Below are 16,373 nucleotides of genomic sequence, written 5' to 3' on the forward strand. Positions count from 1 at the left end.
CATGAGTGGGAAGAGAATGAAGGGCCTACCTGCATATTTAGAGGTATGTGGAGAACAGTTGCGGGGAGGGATGAAGGCAGGTAAGGGAAGTTGGATGGAAAGATGGGTGGCAACACAGTGCTGTCAGTCTGTTAGGTATTTTGTTTGCCAGTAAATCAGTTAATTTTGTGGGGGTGGATAAAGGCAGCACCACCGGGTATTACACAAGTTCTCACAAAAGCACCCTGGTGCTTGGAATCATATATTGCATACTTTACTGTGTTTGACAAGCTTTGTTGTCATGGAGACAAGTCTTCCAAGTCCTCCAACATCTTAATACCACAGGAGAGAGAGAGAAAAGGACAAAAGCTTTCTTTGCTATAATTTGGAACATTGCATGAATTTTCATTTTCATTAAGTGTTGGTTTGCTGTGTTGCTTGTGTGTGTGTGTGTGTGTGTGCGCACTAATAAGGCAGACAGGTATGTGGACCAGGAAGAGCGATTCCCCTTTGTGTCTGTTTAGTGATAGGCCTACTTAGGGATAATTTAGAACACTAGTAAGTTGATTCATTAGAACATGACTCCAGAGCTTGTGTTAAATGACTCCATTTGACATGTTGTAACTAATAGACTTGAGCCTTTGAAGGCTGTTAATGAACAAAGTCACCGATCTGGAAAGTTCTAACTGGATTAATAGTGGTGTAACTCAATTCTTGAAAGTCCCTTCCACTCAATTTAGCTCAGTGTGCACAAGTGCTGACACGTGATTTATACGATACATATCTTCTAACAAGATTTTTGCTTCTGTTTGCAGATGCACTTTCAAATAAACACACACACATACGTGGTGATGGGAAAAAATGCCAACATATACAGAAAGACAGTGTTAGAAAGCAAATTAGGGGAAACTAAATGAGAGATTTAAGATGATGAATGACAAGGTGAGGCAGACGACTTCAAGGCGGGAAGATAAGTTTGGTTTGAGTGCAGTCATGTCAGGCACATAATGCCTACTTGGTTAATAGGTTTCTGACAAAGTAAGGTAAAGCTTATAGAATTCTGATTTAATGTCTATCGCAGAGATCAGTCTGATAAACTTTAGGTGTCTGCATGTGCGAAGCTGCAGATTAGAAAATAAATTGACTAAGAGTAAATGAATACTGACTTCAAGCTGAACTTTGTTTATCTCTCAAGGTCAAACAATTTATTCAGCATAAAGTGCAAAGTCATTTTTTTATTTTTATTATTGATCTTTATCACGATTTATTGCTTGCTCTCTAGGTTCCAATTTAATCGCTTGATTGACAACCCTTGAATGACAAGTTCCATCAAAACCGACCAATCTCAAGCCAGTCAGTAAAACGTACTGCTCAGCCATTGGATCCCAGCCATGCCACAGATCTGGAATCACCATGGATGGAGAGTGGGCCTTCAGGAAAATGGTTGTGCTCTCATTTTCTCTCTCTCTCTCTCTCTCTCTCTACTCTCCCAGGCAGAAATGTGCCTCTGACAGTGTTTTGACTGAGTAGGCAACCAATCAAACATGACAATCAAAATGTGGGACGAGGTCAAAAGTACAGTGTGAAGCGGAGAGCCAGCTCAGTCAAAGAATACGTAGACTTAGATGCTGTATCCAGGCTGAATGCTAAAAACGGCCTTGCAATAAAGTCGCCCCTAATGAACTGTTTTATAAGCCTTTCATTGCCACCAACAGCTTCACCTGAATGTGGACAGTACAGCCAATGTTTGTCACACGTTTGTAAAGATGCAAACACTTTGTTTTAGGCTCAAGCATTTCAGAAAGCGCAAAGCTTAAGACATTTATTTTGATTTGAGAAGAAGTCATAAGGTGTATGGGAGGGTGGAAGGTTAGGCGTGCACCCATGGGAAATCTTAAAGAGAGATGTCTTGAAATGTTCAAATGTCAAAGTGCTCCGTTTTAAGCTTCCATCCATCATTGATCCACCGTCTTTCTCTATCACAAACTTTTAGCTGCCTAAACATAACCACAAAAGCATTCATCATGTTTAGTTGTTTGTAATTAATTCTATATGAACAATTTGTGTTGGCATTGAACAGTTCAATTTAAATGTCACCTCCTTAAGTCGAAAGCCTGAACCTCCACAAAAAAGTGCTGATGCAAAAAAGGTAAAAACAGTGTTTTAGCAGGTGGGATGGCCCAGGAACGTGTACACGAACAGCTGGATGCCCCACTCATAAATTAGTGATTGTAGCACTGTTGTTTAACTTGTCAAGGCTGCTGATGAATGAGTACGATTGTTGCGGTGGGAGTTGTCAAACACCTTTCTTACGTTCCTTCAACCAGTCCCAGGAGAGAAGCTGTCTTTGTTGGATATTTATCAACATCTCCACTGTGCTGCATCTACTCATTTATTCATGATTTATCAATAACTGAAGCCTTGGGGGGAGGCTCAGACTCAGAAACACATTACCTTCAGCACCACTACGTCACCTCCCATTTACATAAATGAAGAAATAAATTGACATGTTGATTGGCGGGTGAATTAAATGACTGTGCCAGCACTGCAGCTGTGGGAACTGTGCCACACACACACACACACACACACACACACACGCACAGTATCAGAACTGCCTACAATGTTATCAGCCAGTAATCATGAATTTATGAGTTCCCGCTAGCACACCACCAGCATGCACACATAAAGCAAACAAACACACCACATGCACTGACACATATATACTCTCTCTCGTGCACACACAACCAAACTCCAGTACACACACATGTGCGCCCACAAACACACACACACAGGGCCTTATTCCTTAATGAGCAGATGCATTAAGCGACATCATGGGAAAATAATACCCTGCCAATCGCTCCCAAAGAGGAGAGAAGGAAGTGAACTGATCTTCTGAGCAGTGCCGTCCCTGACAGCTTAGATACACAGAGAGGAAGAGCACCACATCAGCACCATCAGTGGCTGTTTCCCTTTGGTTTTCATTTGGACTGCAAATAAACAAATTGCCAACAGTTTTCCACCACACCGAACTGCCTATAAACTAATCAGCCTCTTAATCGGCACAATGATAAATCAGATAATTCTACCCACTGCTGTGTTTTTAAATTGCCTATTCATCTACAGGGCAGGCTGTAAAAAAAAAAAAAAAAAAAAGAGATTTAGTGCAGGGGCTTGTGCTTCATAGACACAATGTAATTTAAACAGTGTTTTCAATGCTGCGTTTGTCCGTGTTAATGGCGTTTCTGTGTCAGCTTTGGACATCTTTGTCGGATACACAAACTTGATCACATCTGGATGAATAAGATATACTATTACACAGTACAGTATTGCACTAGTTGTTTGTTTATTCCTAGTATCAGTACATCTTTTAATACACTGTGATTTTGTTCTGAAATGAAAACAGGGAGAAACCAAGCTGTGAATAGGTGTCTGCAAGAGGAATGACTAAAGTGCATTTGTACAGTTTAGTCATTCCTCCCACAGTAAATATAATACTAAAAACACCATATTATGTTCTGTGCTTCTGCAGGGTTTTGTATTCCTAGAGCTCACAGACATGGAATGCATAACATTGCTGGCTTCATGTTTATATTTGTTAAAATAAAATCTTGTCATTCAACAAGACAAAAATGGTGCACAAAAGTAAGCAGCGCTACAACTGGACAACAGCGGTGAATTGGAAAGTCTTGATGTAGTATGGAAGACAAATGTTTTCTGTTCTCGGTTAGGCCACTTCAGTGATAGCTTTACTGACACACGTTGCCTTTTGAAGATTTAATTAATGACCATCGTGAGTATGGATGATGCTCATCCCTACTTCTCACAATGAATCCCCCTAATAAAAATTCTCATTCATTTTATTATTTATTAGAGAATTGTACTGCCTGATTTATAATATCCAGCAGTGTAGAAGCGTAGAATGATAAGACATTCAGTTGTGACTTTGATTAATTCCTATTTGCCCACATGGATGTGAAGCATTTTGTTGAATATTAATATATTCATCTATGCGGTTGGCGATATTGAAAAGCAAAAGCATAAGGAGGCAGTGCTGGTCTTGCTGTCATTCTGGTTGTCTGGATATGTTACAGTTTTATTTTCTTTTTGCATAAGAGATAAAGATTAATTCATGCATTTATTACAATGCTCTCCATAATGCAGAGCAATGCGCACATCTAATCTCAGTATATCTAAAATGTAACTTTGTTATATGTTAGTCTTTACATTAATGGGAAACATTAAGTTTAGACTTATACTGTGTTTGCAAATGTAACTTTGTCAAACCTAGTAAAATTACTATTGAGATCTTGGGTGCTTTTAGATATTCAGCTTATATGTGAATTTCCCCATTGTGGGACAGTAAAGATAATCTTATCTTATATATGCATAGTCATGAAACACACTGTACATTACAATTACATGTGCATAATGGGCAATTTCTGAAAGGGACCCCAAAGTGTAATTTGTGTTTTCCTGAAACCATGCCAGTCAAGCCCTCAGCTGCCAGATTCAAAACTCTGACATCTGTCTGCATCACATCATCCTTGCTGAATTAAAAAAAAAAAAAAACCCAAAAAAACGTACATTTACATGCTTCTAAGCAAATATCCAAGCTTCTAAAATCGTCAGTGTACACAGCAATATAAAGTCACAACAAGACAAATGGCACAAGTGCTGACAAACATTTCCCCCCTGTTCACAGCAAGCACTACAAGCAGTGACACCATAGTAGACGTTAACCTCTGTCTAACAAGAGCATGCAACACATTATTCCCACATTTACACTGAATATTACTTGTTATTCAGGTTGTATTTTACACATGATTCACTGTGATAATGACATCCTGTATATGAGCAATATAAGAGCTTCTGTGTGAAGACAGCTCGGTGTACCCTTTCATCCTAATAGCACCGGACACGTGTACTGTGGTTTGGTACAGCGCATAAATCCTTGACTTAGATGATAGCCAAAGGATTAAGATGGCAATGAAAGATCCTTATTGTCTGCTATGTCTTTTTTAATGATTCATTTACAGCGATATTGACATTGTAACCTCTCTGAAGAACTGGCTCATTCATCTGCTGTCTCAAATGATGCATATTAATCATATGAATGACCTACCTAGTATACTGGGACGTTGTGCTGCTTTGCGTCCTCATGAAAGCGTGTCCATGTGTTGATTCAAAAGTGTGTCTATGTGAATGCATGCGTGCACGCGCACGTGTGCACATACTGCATGCATGTAATCTCATGAAGCAGAACCAGCAGTGATAGCATGAGGGACACACACATGCCCCAGATAGTTGTTTGAATCTAATCTAGGCCATCCTCATTTCCCCTCGACACGTGACAAGCACCGCAGGTAGCTAGATGTGGCGCACACTCATGGGCTACGCACTTGAAGACACCAAAACATTGCAGAAAAAAAGTAGAAAAACCTGCTTGAGACCGCAGAGGCGCAAACTCTGATGCATATATAATGTTTTCTGTGAAAATTCTTTAAGTAACAGGCCAGGGGAGACATTGACATTCATGAGAGAGAAAGAGAGAGAGAGAAAAGAAAAAGAAGAAAGAGTACAGGGCGAGGTAACTCAAGGACATTGTGCCTGCTGCTGTGCTTTGCTGCTACAGAGCATGCTGCAGACTAGCAAGAGCTTTCCTTTTGGGCGGTATTATGTAAGACCTTAGTGTGACAGACAGACAGATACACACACACAAATGCTTACATCATACACAGGCAGGCACAAACGCGTACACTTGTGGACACACATTCAGAGCACGTAAATCTAAATTCACACTGAACCATGTGCATGAAATTCTACCGCAGCAATACAACAACTGATTAAGGCCCGTGTTCACCCCCCTGGTGCAGAGACAGAATGAAATGCAATTGTTCAATCAGTCTTTTTAACATTCAATATCCTTTAAAAGACTAGTATGACATTTTGGCAAACAGGCTTATTAGCTTTCTTGCTGAGAATTGGAAGAGAAGACTGATACCACTCTGTCATCACCATGCGGTTGCCAGGCAACCAGCAGAGACACCAGAAGTCTCTGCGCCTCACTGCTGTTTAGGCAAGAAATTGTTGCAGCATGTTGTCCTTTTCTTTGTGTTTTTTTCTGTTCATTTCTGCTTGTGTACAGATTAAACATACAGAATACAATATATAAATTAAGTTTTCAATGTGTTGGTATTTTGAACTTTGACCAGAAGCAGGCTAGCTTTTCTTTCCCTGCTTCCAGGCTTCATGCTAAGCTAGGCTAATCACCTTCAAGTTCCAGCTCTTATTTAACTTTTGCAAACAAAAACAAATACACACATGGATGAGTTTTGTCCACATCAGAATATCTTTTCCCACTGATGTCGAGTGAAGCCATCACCACATTAATGAGGTGGTACAGTATTACAATGACAGTAAGTAACTGCAATAGTTTATCAACCATGTAGTGCTTATAACGACTACATTACTCAACTTTTTCTATCATCAAGTAACTATGATTGCAAAGTAAAATCACTACATGATAACATTAGGACACTGTATTATGTATTTCTTCCATTTAGAAAGACTTTTTCATTGTGCAATATCATATGTCTTGCCTTGCTCAACAGCCCTGGAGTTTTTGAACATTTGCTCGATTGTCCTGTCATCAAAGACAGATTTGAAACCTTTAGGTGATAGATGCATTTTTCTACCCGCAAATGTTTACAAGAGAGGAGAGCAGACAACTCACCAAAGACAGTCCTGGCAGGGACAGATTCTCTGTTCAGCCAGAAAGACACTTGGGACAGGATGACTGTCATGATGCAGGGCAGATACGTCTGGATCACAAAGTAACCAATTTTCCTCTTCAGGTGGAAGTGGGTTGTCATCACAACATACTCTCCTGTGATCAACACACCAAACACATGAAAGTCAGAAATAATACACAAGTTTACCTTTAATACATATATATATTCAGATTATCTAACGAACTATTGTAACTGTCCCTGTAGTTTTTTTCTAAATAGTTGTGTTTTGGCCTTTAGTGTAATTATAGTTGAGATTTATTGGAGCAATTATGGCTGTCATTTGTCAAAAAAAGGCATGATCCATTTCATCAGTGCATTCAGACCCAGTTGCAGAGAGAATATGACAGTGGGTTAGCTTAGTAGAAATATTGTCACTACTGAGCTTGTTGCTAATAAAGCAAAGAGTGGCTTGGGGCATAGGGCTGTCTTGAGCATTACTTTGTGCTTGCAGCTAGTGTCACTTCAAACAGGTCACCCATTTAATGATGTCAGTAATTCTTGCCATCAATTGAGAAAAAAGGAGGTGGGGGGAAAAAAGCCATAGTGACCAGTAGGGAAATTCTGAATCTGGGACATGGCTTGTCATACCGAAATCAACAAACTGATGCCAGTGAAGGTGCAGATGAACTGATGCTAAATCTGCAGTTTCAGACCACTAGTACGTTTAGTAATGAAACGGTAAACATAACCGTGTGTGTGTGTGTTGACCTTTAATCTTTCACAGCAGCTTTGACTGGGTAATGCATATCAAATGGATGAGTTTAAATCACAAAAATTCTCTTCAAACCCTAAATTAATTCCACAGCACCGCATAATTAAGAGCGTATTGTAACTCAACTGAAGCCTACCTGTGCTGGATTGCACCACACCAGAATCCACACTCTGCCCCATCAGATCATACTGGTTTAATCTGGATCCATCCTCTGCCACCACCACAGACTGGGCAGCCCCTCTAGTCCACACATAAACCACCTCTGCTCGGGTGTAGGCATCTGACAAGGACGAACAGAGTGAAAAGTCATTTTTATTTTGCTGCTGGCTGTCTGCTGTCAAGTTTTGCCTTGCAGGTTATTTTTTTGAGCTGCTAGGTGGAAAAAAAACAAAAAACAGACAAGTCTGAAATGAGTTCTCCCACTCAAATCCTTTAGTTTTCCTCTCTCATTTCTGTCCACTCATTTTATCTCATCTTGACCAGTTCTGCTTTCATCTAAATTCTGCCTGTCTTGTTTCATTTGCTATTTAAGCACATTATCCTTTTCTTTCATCTTGTTAAAATCTAAACTCGTGTTTTATAGTCTCAAGATTTTTAGCATATCATTGTGGAACGTGATGTTTTGTCACATCATATCACATCATGTCATCCCTCAACTTATAAGAAAACAAACAAACAGCATCCCAACAGGACGAGATGACCTTAAAACAGCCAAGTCAGTCTTTCCTTTCCTCTGGCCAACCAACCTGTCAAAGCTGCAGTGTGGCTCGACCACTGCAGAGGAAAGGATGGCTCGGCAGCAGACTGCAGCATAAGTAAGAAAGCTCATCACTGAAATATTTAGGGAGTGTGTTCAATTTAAAGGGGGGTTGAGGCCTGGTCCTTTCACTCACGTTGTGCAGCTATCTGGAGAATGGCACAGAGACAGTGTGATGTTCGTTTCACTATCTGTTTCACTTTTGCTGTACTTTTGTTTGTGCCTCCCTTTAGTTTTGAATCCCATTCTCTATTCTTGTCTCCAACCTCCATCATTCTATCTCTTGTTCAGTCTTCTCAAGGATGATGCAGAGTAGGGGTAGCTGTCAGCGGTGAGCAGCTGGTGTGATGTTCTGGAAATATTACAGAGAGTGCTGCCATGGATAAACACAGGTCTGTGCGCTGCATGCCTGCCAGGGTCTTACAGGGTCTTGCAGGGCCTGGCAGGGTTGAACGGGGGGGACCAGAGGGGCCTTGGCAGACAGTTCCTCTGGGAGAACAGCTGTTACCACAGTGTCATCCCTTATCAGTGACTGGAGCCGGGGTCACGCTTCCAGTTGGAAGAGATAGTGACAGCATGTCAGAGAGGCATGTGTGTGTGTTTGGTGTGTTCATGTGTATATAGGTAAGGATGTGTGTGTGAGAACAAAGGCCACTTACAGCTGCCAAACTTCAGTGGACAAGCATGGGCATCCATAGGGAAGTCTTCCAGGTGCATGGGACATTCTGCTCTTACTGTAAGCCTGGGGAGATTCATACAGACATGGATAGTGAATTAGAAAAGCAGCAAGAAGAATAGGGATGTGGCATGTGAGCCAGCAAGACAGAAAGCATGGCCACAGTGCTGGTGGAGGGGTGAGGAAGGCAACAAGAGTGACATTTTACTTACCTTATTTTATTTGGTGTTACCTTATTCTATTCTATTTTATGTTTATTTTATTTTATTCTTCTATTATATGTTGCTTGTTACGTTCTATGTATGCACCAATCACCAAGACAAATTCCTAGTAACGTGAAACCTCTTCACTTACAATGGCAATAAAGTCTTTTCTGATTTCTGATTCTGATTCTGATTTAGTATAGTGAGGCACCAGAAACATGTGGTGTAGTATTTTTTTTTCTAGTCTCTCACACCAAACATTGTCAAACTGTAGATAATTTTCCCCAAACCAACAGAAAACGCTCCAGTTCCCTGAGCTGTGGGTTTCTGTTTCTTGACAGCTCGATGAAAAACAGCATGTCAGGTCACCCATGACACACTAATCTCCCATCCATCCCTCATCTCGCTCATCTGTGACAGCAATATGTGCTCTACCCCCCTCCCCCTGCTAGTAAACATGGTAAAACAAATGTTTTACGATCCTCGCCTTAGACAACTCACATTAGCTTTGCTCTGTGGTGTGCATCAAGGTTTGTACTATCTTTAAGCTTTAATTTACCTCCTGTTCCATTGAAGGCTATTGAGGTGCCATGAGTTGTTCTAAACTCAGCTCAGCTGATCATACACCTTATCTTCCTGCACCCAACTGTCAGGTAGCATCCCCAGAGTGATAAGTCACGATGGGCTAAAACTATTTTATTTTTTACTACTGAACAGTACAATGAACAAAATGACAAATTGTAATAAACAATGAAGTGGTAGACAGAGTTTATAAATGTCTTACTACCTCTGAAGAGAAATTCCATTACCAAAAACCAACACCAAAACCAACAATAAATTGATCTTACTGGCATATTAAATTTAGTATTGCTAAAAGTCTGACAGAGCTTATTCCTCTGTGCCGGAGGACTCCATCACTTTCCAAAAACTAATAAAAGCATAAGAATTAACATAAAAAACACAGAAATTGGTATTTTATTATTAATAATACTTAATAATGCACCAAATGTGTAGTAATCAGAAGCGGAAAATGGTCCCCAACAAATGCATTATTCACCAGTAAAGTTTCAGTGCTGAGCTGTTATAGGAAATTACTGAGAAACCCTTTGTGTTTCGAAATGGTCTTGGGGCTGAGGGCCATAGATAGGAATAGAAGTAGGAAAGTCAGGGTGTATTGACAAATGGGTGACACATTTTTGCAGATTTTTGCTGTTTGATGGGATTTGTAAAAACAAACAAACAAACAAAAAAAAAACAAACTGTAATAAGGCCAGACTTATCCATTGAGCTGAAATCACTGTCACCGTCATGTTTTCATGAAAATATCAATATCAATTACGTCAGTCATTTTTTTCAATTCAGAAAAAATGCACAGGACATTGTTTCTTCTTCAAGCCCAAAAACACTTTAGTCTCTTGCCTATAGAATCCAGTATTGCATCAGTGTAGCCGAACATGTCAGCGTACCTCATGGTGTATAGCAGAGTGCCTTCCTCTGTAATTCGCAGCAGTTTGTTGGGCATGGTCATGTTGTGGGCCACTGACTTTTTGCCATTGTGGAAGAAGGTATCGGGCGTCCAGATCTTGCTGGCCATCAGATTGTTGAGACGTAGCACAGCCATGGGGCCTTTAAACTTTAACCTTTCGTCCTTCCAGCTCTGTCTGAAGAAAACGTCAATGGTGTACTCCTACAGGTGGACGTGGACAGGTAGAGGGAAAGTCAGCAGTGAAGCAGACAAAAAAGAAATCGACAAAACGGCACACTTGCTGCTGTGTTGTTTTATCTACCTGCAACAGCTGGCATAGAGAAGATGCTGAGTAATCCAGCCTTAGTTTTTCTTTTTTTTTTATATACTTTTTTTGTGTTCTCACTTTTCCCCTCTTCTCTCCCTTGTGTCACTTTGACTTTCTTATGGTAGTCTTGGCCTAGTTTCCCTGCTGGTAACTGTCTCTTCACGTTAAAGACTTTGGCAACCATAGGCAAGATCTATTGGATGGTTTTCTGGCTGGTATCTTCAAAATGAAATGCCTGCAGTGTTAGAGTATAGTAATTGTTCTCTATTTCACATAGCAATATGTGCAGTTGCCTTTCCATTTTCTATCATTTTACGATTTAAATAATTATAGCCTGGTTAATTTAATGTGTTATATGCAAATGGGGGATCATTTGGTATTTGGTCATTTCGTATTGCGTTTTTGGGTAAGTGCCAAAAAATTGTCATTGTTAGCATTTATCTTGAGGGAAACTTCTTTTCTCAATAATTTAAATTACACTGGACACAAATAGGAGGCACTGGACACAAAATTAGGAGGAGGACATTTCATTTTGAAGGCAGCTAATGACTATAGCTGAGAGCAGATTTTAATGGTTCCACATGACTGCCCGGCAAAGTAAAGGGAGCCTGTAAAAATTACAGTTCAGCCTGTTTTTTGTTCTCTTGCCCCCCCCCCCCCTTCCACTCAGCCCATGTAAGATAATTAGTATGAACTGAAACAGAGCTTCAAGGTAATAGAGGAGGATAGGGTAAGGCTAGAGATGGAGAGAACGTTCTTTAGCTCTTCCTTCTGGCTTTAACACAGCAGCAGAATAGTCCTGGGCTGCATGTCAGACAGTGCAATTAACTGAGATTATGTCAAATAGAGTACACACACTTCACGTGACTATAACAGGATTCTTTTTCTTTTTTTCAATTGGTAAAGGAGGGGTAACAAAACATTTGAATGAGATGAAGTGGTATCTAATGCATATTTAAGCTGCTTATGTTTGAACAGCCCACAGCTTTTTTTTTTTTTTAAGGTGGCGTGTAGAATAAAATTAAATAAATCACAAAATGATTTATATGATTTTTCTTGCTTGACCACCCAAATCACTGCAACACAAAACATAAAACATGAATTTGTTTGCTGCAAATTAATTACACCTCAGCAGTGAAAGAGGTACCAGCATCTTAATCCAGTACTTCTAGACAGCTGTGATGAATTTATTGCAATACCAGATACATTTACTCAATATCCACGGGTTTCTTAGCTCCTGATTTTTCAGAAAAGACAGTTCAGTGTCGGGGGACAGTTTATATAAGCACAAGTATTCCTAAATAGTCCTTTTATAAGCTAAACAAACACAATATTTGAAGGTATTTTAAATATCCCATAACAAATAATCAGTTCATGATCACATCGCAGCATATTTTCACATGCATATGAAAGTGTTGCATTCGGGGCAGCATTTACTGTATGTAGAATGGATTCTGAACCACGCACCACAAAACACATTTCACATGTGACAGTTTTATTAAATCATCAGGAGTTAATGTAATGAATCACCAAATTAATAATTATCTCACAGCTTGGAGACGGTTGTGTCCAGTGAGGTTAGAAGACAGGCACGAGGGTGGCAGGATGGGGACATGGGGAAACCAGTGACATTTACAGATGCGAAAAGAGTCTTACCATGTCATGGTCCGAAACTGGCCCAATACTAGTCACGAAAATGTCAGTCTTGACTTCAGTTACACGCTCTGTTGAAGCAGGAAATTGCCAGAGTGAGTGACTATCTGTAGCATTCATTAGCCCCTAACTATCTGTTAAAACAAGACCACCTGGCTACAGCCTGTGATCTATTCAATCTATTCAACATTATTTTTAAAACACATACACACACACACAGTGGAAGGAAAACACCACCATAAAAATGTCCATTTTGGATGTCGATAACCATTTGCACTGGTATTGGTTTCAGTGTCAGCTCCATTACCCGGACAGTCACTCAGTCTCTTAATAAATTTGTGCATTTCTGTATTTTTTAAAATATGACACTCTGTTCCCATAGTACTGATAGCTAAAATGAGTCCACTGAGGATTCAGTTAGAGGGGGTGGCAGAGGTGGTGTGTGTGTCTGCATGTGTGTGTGTGTGTGTTTGGGTGAGTGAGGGTTCGTTCCTTGTGATTCTGAAACTGATATATGACAGCATGATTTATGAATGATATCCCTCATAATCCATAATTTCTTCCCCTCGGCTGCTGAACTTCTAGCAGGCCTGCTTTTATTTGGCTGTCTGTTTGATGCCTGCTGCATCACACTGTGCGATCCACAGCGTCCTTCACACACCAATTCTCACACTATCGCTCCCTCTCTTCTCTTTTACTCTCTGTTTCTTCCTCTTTCTCTGGTTCTCTCGTTTTCTGTTTCTGGATTTGGCTCTCAGTCTTTCTGCCATTTTGTTTCTCTCTCTAACAATGGACAGTTGACAATAGAGTGAAGAGGAGCCGACACAATAAAATGACATCCACTGCGCGCTATACTAGAAGTGATGGCTTTATGATGATTCACCTTTTGAGAAAAGCAGCAGGTTGATATTGGAATTACAATGCATCAAATCACATTTTATAATATTGGTTATGTGGAAACTGAGCTGTTTGGAGAGAGAGAAAAGAAAAATGATTCAAATAGTCACCATGTGGGACAAAATACATTGAATGACTTCGGTTTACTGACCTCCCAGTCCTGGCCTGAGGCGGTTGTCATAGCCATCCAGAAGGCTGTCTAAGATCTTGGTGAACACTGTAGTGTTATCTTTCTGTTCATCTGTCATGCCGTTCTGCCCAGGGCTGGCAAAGCAAAGAAGAAGAAGAGGAATTAAAGTCATCACAGCTAAAGTCAAAAAGTCAAAACAGCCAAAAGAGTAAAAACAAACTCTGAATATGAATCATATATGAGACAAAAAAAAGAACTTCTGTGCTGTTGTTAGCAAGACAGCTCTGTTGGGGAACATAGGCGATGCTATATGACGCATTTTGCTGTCATTGCCAATTTACTATTCAAAACGAGACACCATGTGGTTTTACATCATACTGATGTAAGATGGATGAGCAAGCGATTGTTCAGAGGTAGACAGGAAAATCAAATATCCCACCAGGCCAATTTATCCTGTATCGTCACTTTAGAGGCATATTTGCCAGTGTTCAACTTCTCATCAGTAAAACTGAGCATGCAGAGCACACACATGCATGTGCAGACACACCCACACATGGGCGAAGTCTCACATAGAGAGAATAGAGAAATCATATTACATTATTTATACCTTAATACGGTCTTTTAGACCACAAAAGGCCTTGCTGAATGTGCTCTTTGAACATGAAACAAAATGCTTAGAGCATTGCTGGAAACAGTCACAATCAGTAATTGTGAGAGCAGAGTTTGCAGCATCTCCACACATTAATATTTCAACACACTCATCATCAGGAATACACCCCTAATTGCATTTTGTATCATAAGGGCAGGATGCAACATTATGAATGTATAGAGAGTATGTACGTGTGTTTGTGTATGTGTGTGTGTGTATGCGTGCCTGAGTATGAGTCTCTTTGCATACCTGGATCAATGCATGCATATAAGCATACGGAAGGCTCAGGGTCTGTGCACACATCCAAGCTTATGTGTATATTCATGTATATGTTTACCTGTGTTAGTGCTGATAATAATCAGATGAAAGTCTACAGCAATGCATTTTATGCCTCTAAGCATCAGCCAATAGTGTTTATTTGGACTGCATGCTAAATAAACAGCAAGTGTTTAGAAACAAGCTCTAGTAGCTGAATGGCTCCAAGGAGAGGGATAGGTCATCAAGATTAGTTAGCGGGGACCTGCAATGGGAAGGAAGGAAAAGTAGGAGGGATGGCGAGAGAGGGAGTCAGGAGAAACATGCAATGAAGGCTTTAAAGAAAATTCAAAGAAGAGGAAAAAAAGATGGAGATAGCAGAGATGGAGGAGGGGGAGATAAAAGGCAGAAGAGTGAGCCTGGGAAAAGGTTAGGACACAGTTTAGTGAAGCCGATGAGTGGCGTTTAAGGGAGACACAGCTCACATTCAGAAGTGCGGGATTGAGGCAGATCACACAGCTCTGAATGTGAGCAGCTAAATGTTTTGCTTTCTAAATAAGGTTACGGCTTCTGCGTCACGCATGGATTTGTATAAAAGGGTTAATGTGAATATCTGTGCCACCAATTTCCCATAATTTGCAAGCGTCCTTCTATCTGCCAAAAAATGACAAAACTCTCTCAAAACCAAAGTCAGCAATACAACTATACACACTGTGATAAGCAGTTTTGATTTGCGTCAGTCTTGGGAGGTAACTGCTTTGAAATGCTCAAATTCAAAGCAATAATTAATATGTTTTGTTCAGGTCTGTGAAGCCAATTAGACATAAATACGGGAAGCATAAATTGCATCCATGGTTTGTCAGCTCAGGCTTAAATAATACACAACCCCTTCTCGTTCTTCTTAATATTCCTACTTTCAATATTTATTGAGTGATTTCTAATTTCCCAAACTGCCACGAGGGTTGCAGTTCTTTTATCGTGGCCTCTAACAGACAAAAAACAAACCACGATGACCTTTAGGCCTTTTAAGCTCACCAATAACTTAATAGGAGACATAGAAGAAAAAAAAATTCATAATTTAGTGGTGGTGACAGTGAAAATGATTTTTCTTATGAAAATCTAAGAAGCAAACAAATGGAACAATATTGTCCATTTGACTGTCCTTTGAGTCAAATAAATGACGACTCAAATTTGTTCGCTTGACCCTGGAGAGCACCGAAATTTGTTACATAGAAGGACTGCGTGGAGTAATATGGCACACATCTTTAGGTAGACAGACATTTTTTTACAGTGTAAACACAGGTGGTGGGGAGTTTGGGTTGTATGTCAAGGAAAAGAAAAGAAAAAGGAGAGAAAAAGGTGCTGTGGAAGGGTACACATGTTTATCAGCCAGGGGCCACTTCCTCATCAAACATTGTACACCATCCCCATCTACAGGTCATCTGAACAGCAACAGTGCCTTTCACACTCACTCTACCAGTTTCTCTCTCCCTTTCTCCATTTTACTGTATCCCCCCATCTCTCTCTCTCTCTCTGTTTCTCTTTCTCTCTCTCTCTCTCTCTCTCGTCACTCTGATATCTAATTATAAGGCAATTTCTTGCATTGGCAACATACTGTAGCAGAGTGCTAGGTCTTCCTGATTACCGTGTCTCGTTGAAATCCCCCAAGGTGTTTATGTGTGTGTGACAGTGTGCGATTTTGTATTTGACTTCAAAAAGGGAACTGGATTATACAGTAAATCTTTGGGTGATAATTGCTTTGCAGTTTGCAGTGACAGTTTCTCAATGCTTGTACGTTTTCCTCTAATGTGCTCAACATACAGCACATCAAATCCAGTAAATCAAACCTTCCGCTGGCCGGTCAGCACATCTGAAAGC

At 40.2% G+C, this 16,373-nt stretch overlaps 2 protein-coding genes across 4 annotated transcripts in view; one reads left to right on the forward strand and one right to left on the reverse strand.

The window, feature by feature from the left end:
- LOC124070203 (gamma-aminobutyric acid receptor subunit beta-2) overlaps positions 1-16,373 on the forward strand; it is a 337,631-nt gene that overhangs the window by 199,408 nt on the left and 121,850 nt on the right. The gene's annotated exons all lie outside the window — the stretch shown is intronic.
- Positions 1-16,373, reverse strand: part of gabra1 (gamma-aminobutyric acid type A receptor subunit alpha1) — a 28,323-nt gene that overhangs the window by 7,816 nt on the left and 4,134 nt on the right. For all 3 annotated transcript variants that reach the window (XM_046409870.1, XM_046409868.1, XM_046409867.1), the window contains 6 exons: positions 13,613-13,725; positions 12,568-12,635; positions 10,585-10,805; positions 8,899-8,981; positions 7,619-7,762; positions 6,713-6,865 (listed from right to left, as the gene is read on the reverse strand). In XM_046409870.1, the coding sequence (XP_046265826.1) occupies positions 6,713-6,865; positions 7,619-7,762; positions 8,899-8,981; positions 10,585-10,805; positions 12,568-12,635; positions 13,613-13,725 (782 nt within the window). The remainder of the gene's footprint in view (positions 1-6,712; positions 6,866-7,618; positions 7,763-8,898; positions 8,982-10,584; positions 10,806-12,567; positions 12,636-13,612; positions 13,726-16,373) is intronic.

This window comes from Scatophagus argus, chromosome 14 (assembly GCF_020382885.2).
Source record: "Scatophagus argus isolate fScaArg1 chromosome 14, fScaArg1.pri, whole genome shotgun sequence".
Lineage (NCBI taxonomy): Eukaryota > Metazoa > Chordata > Actinopteri > Scatophagidae > Scatophagus > Scatophagus argus.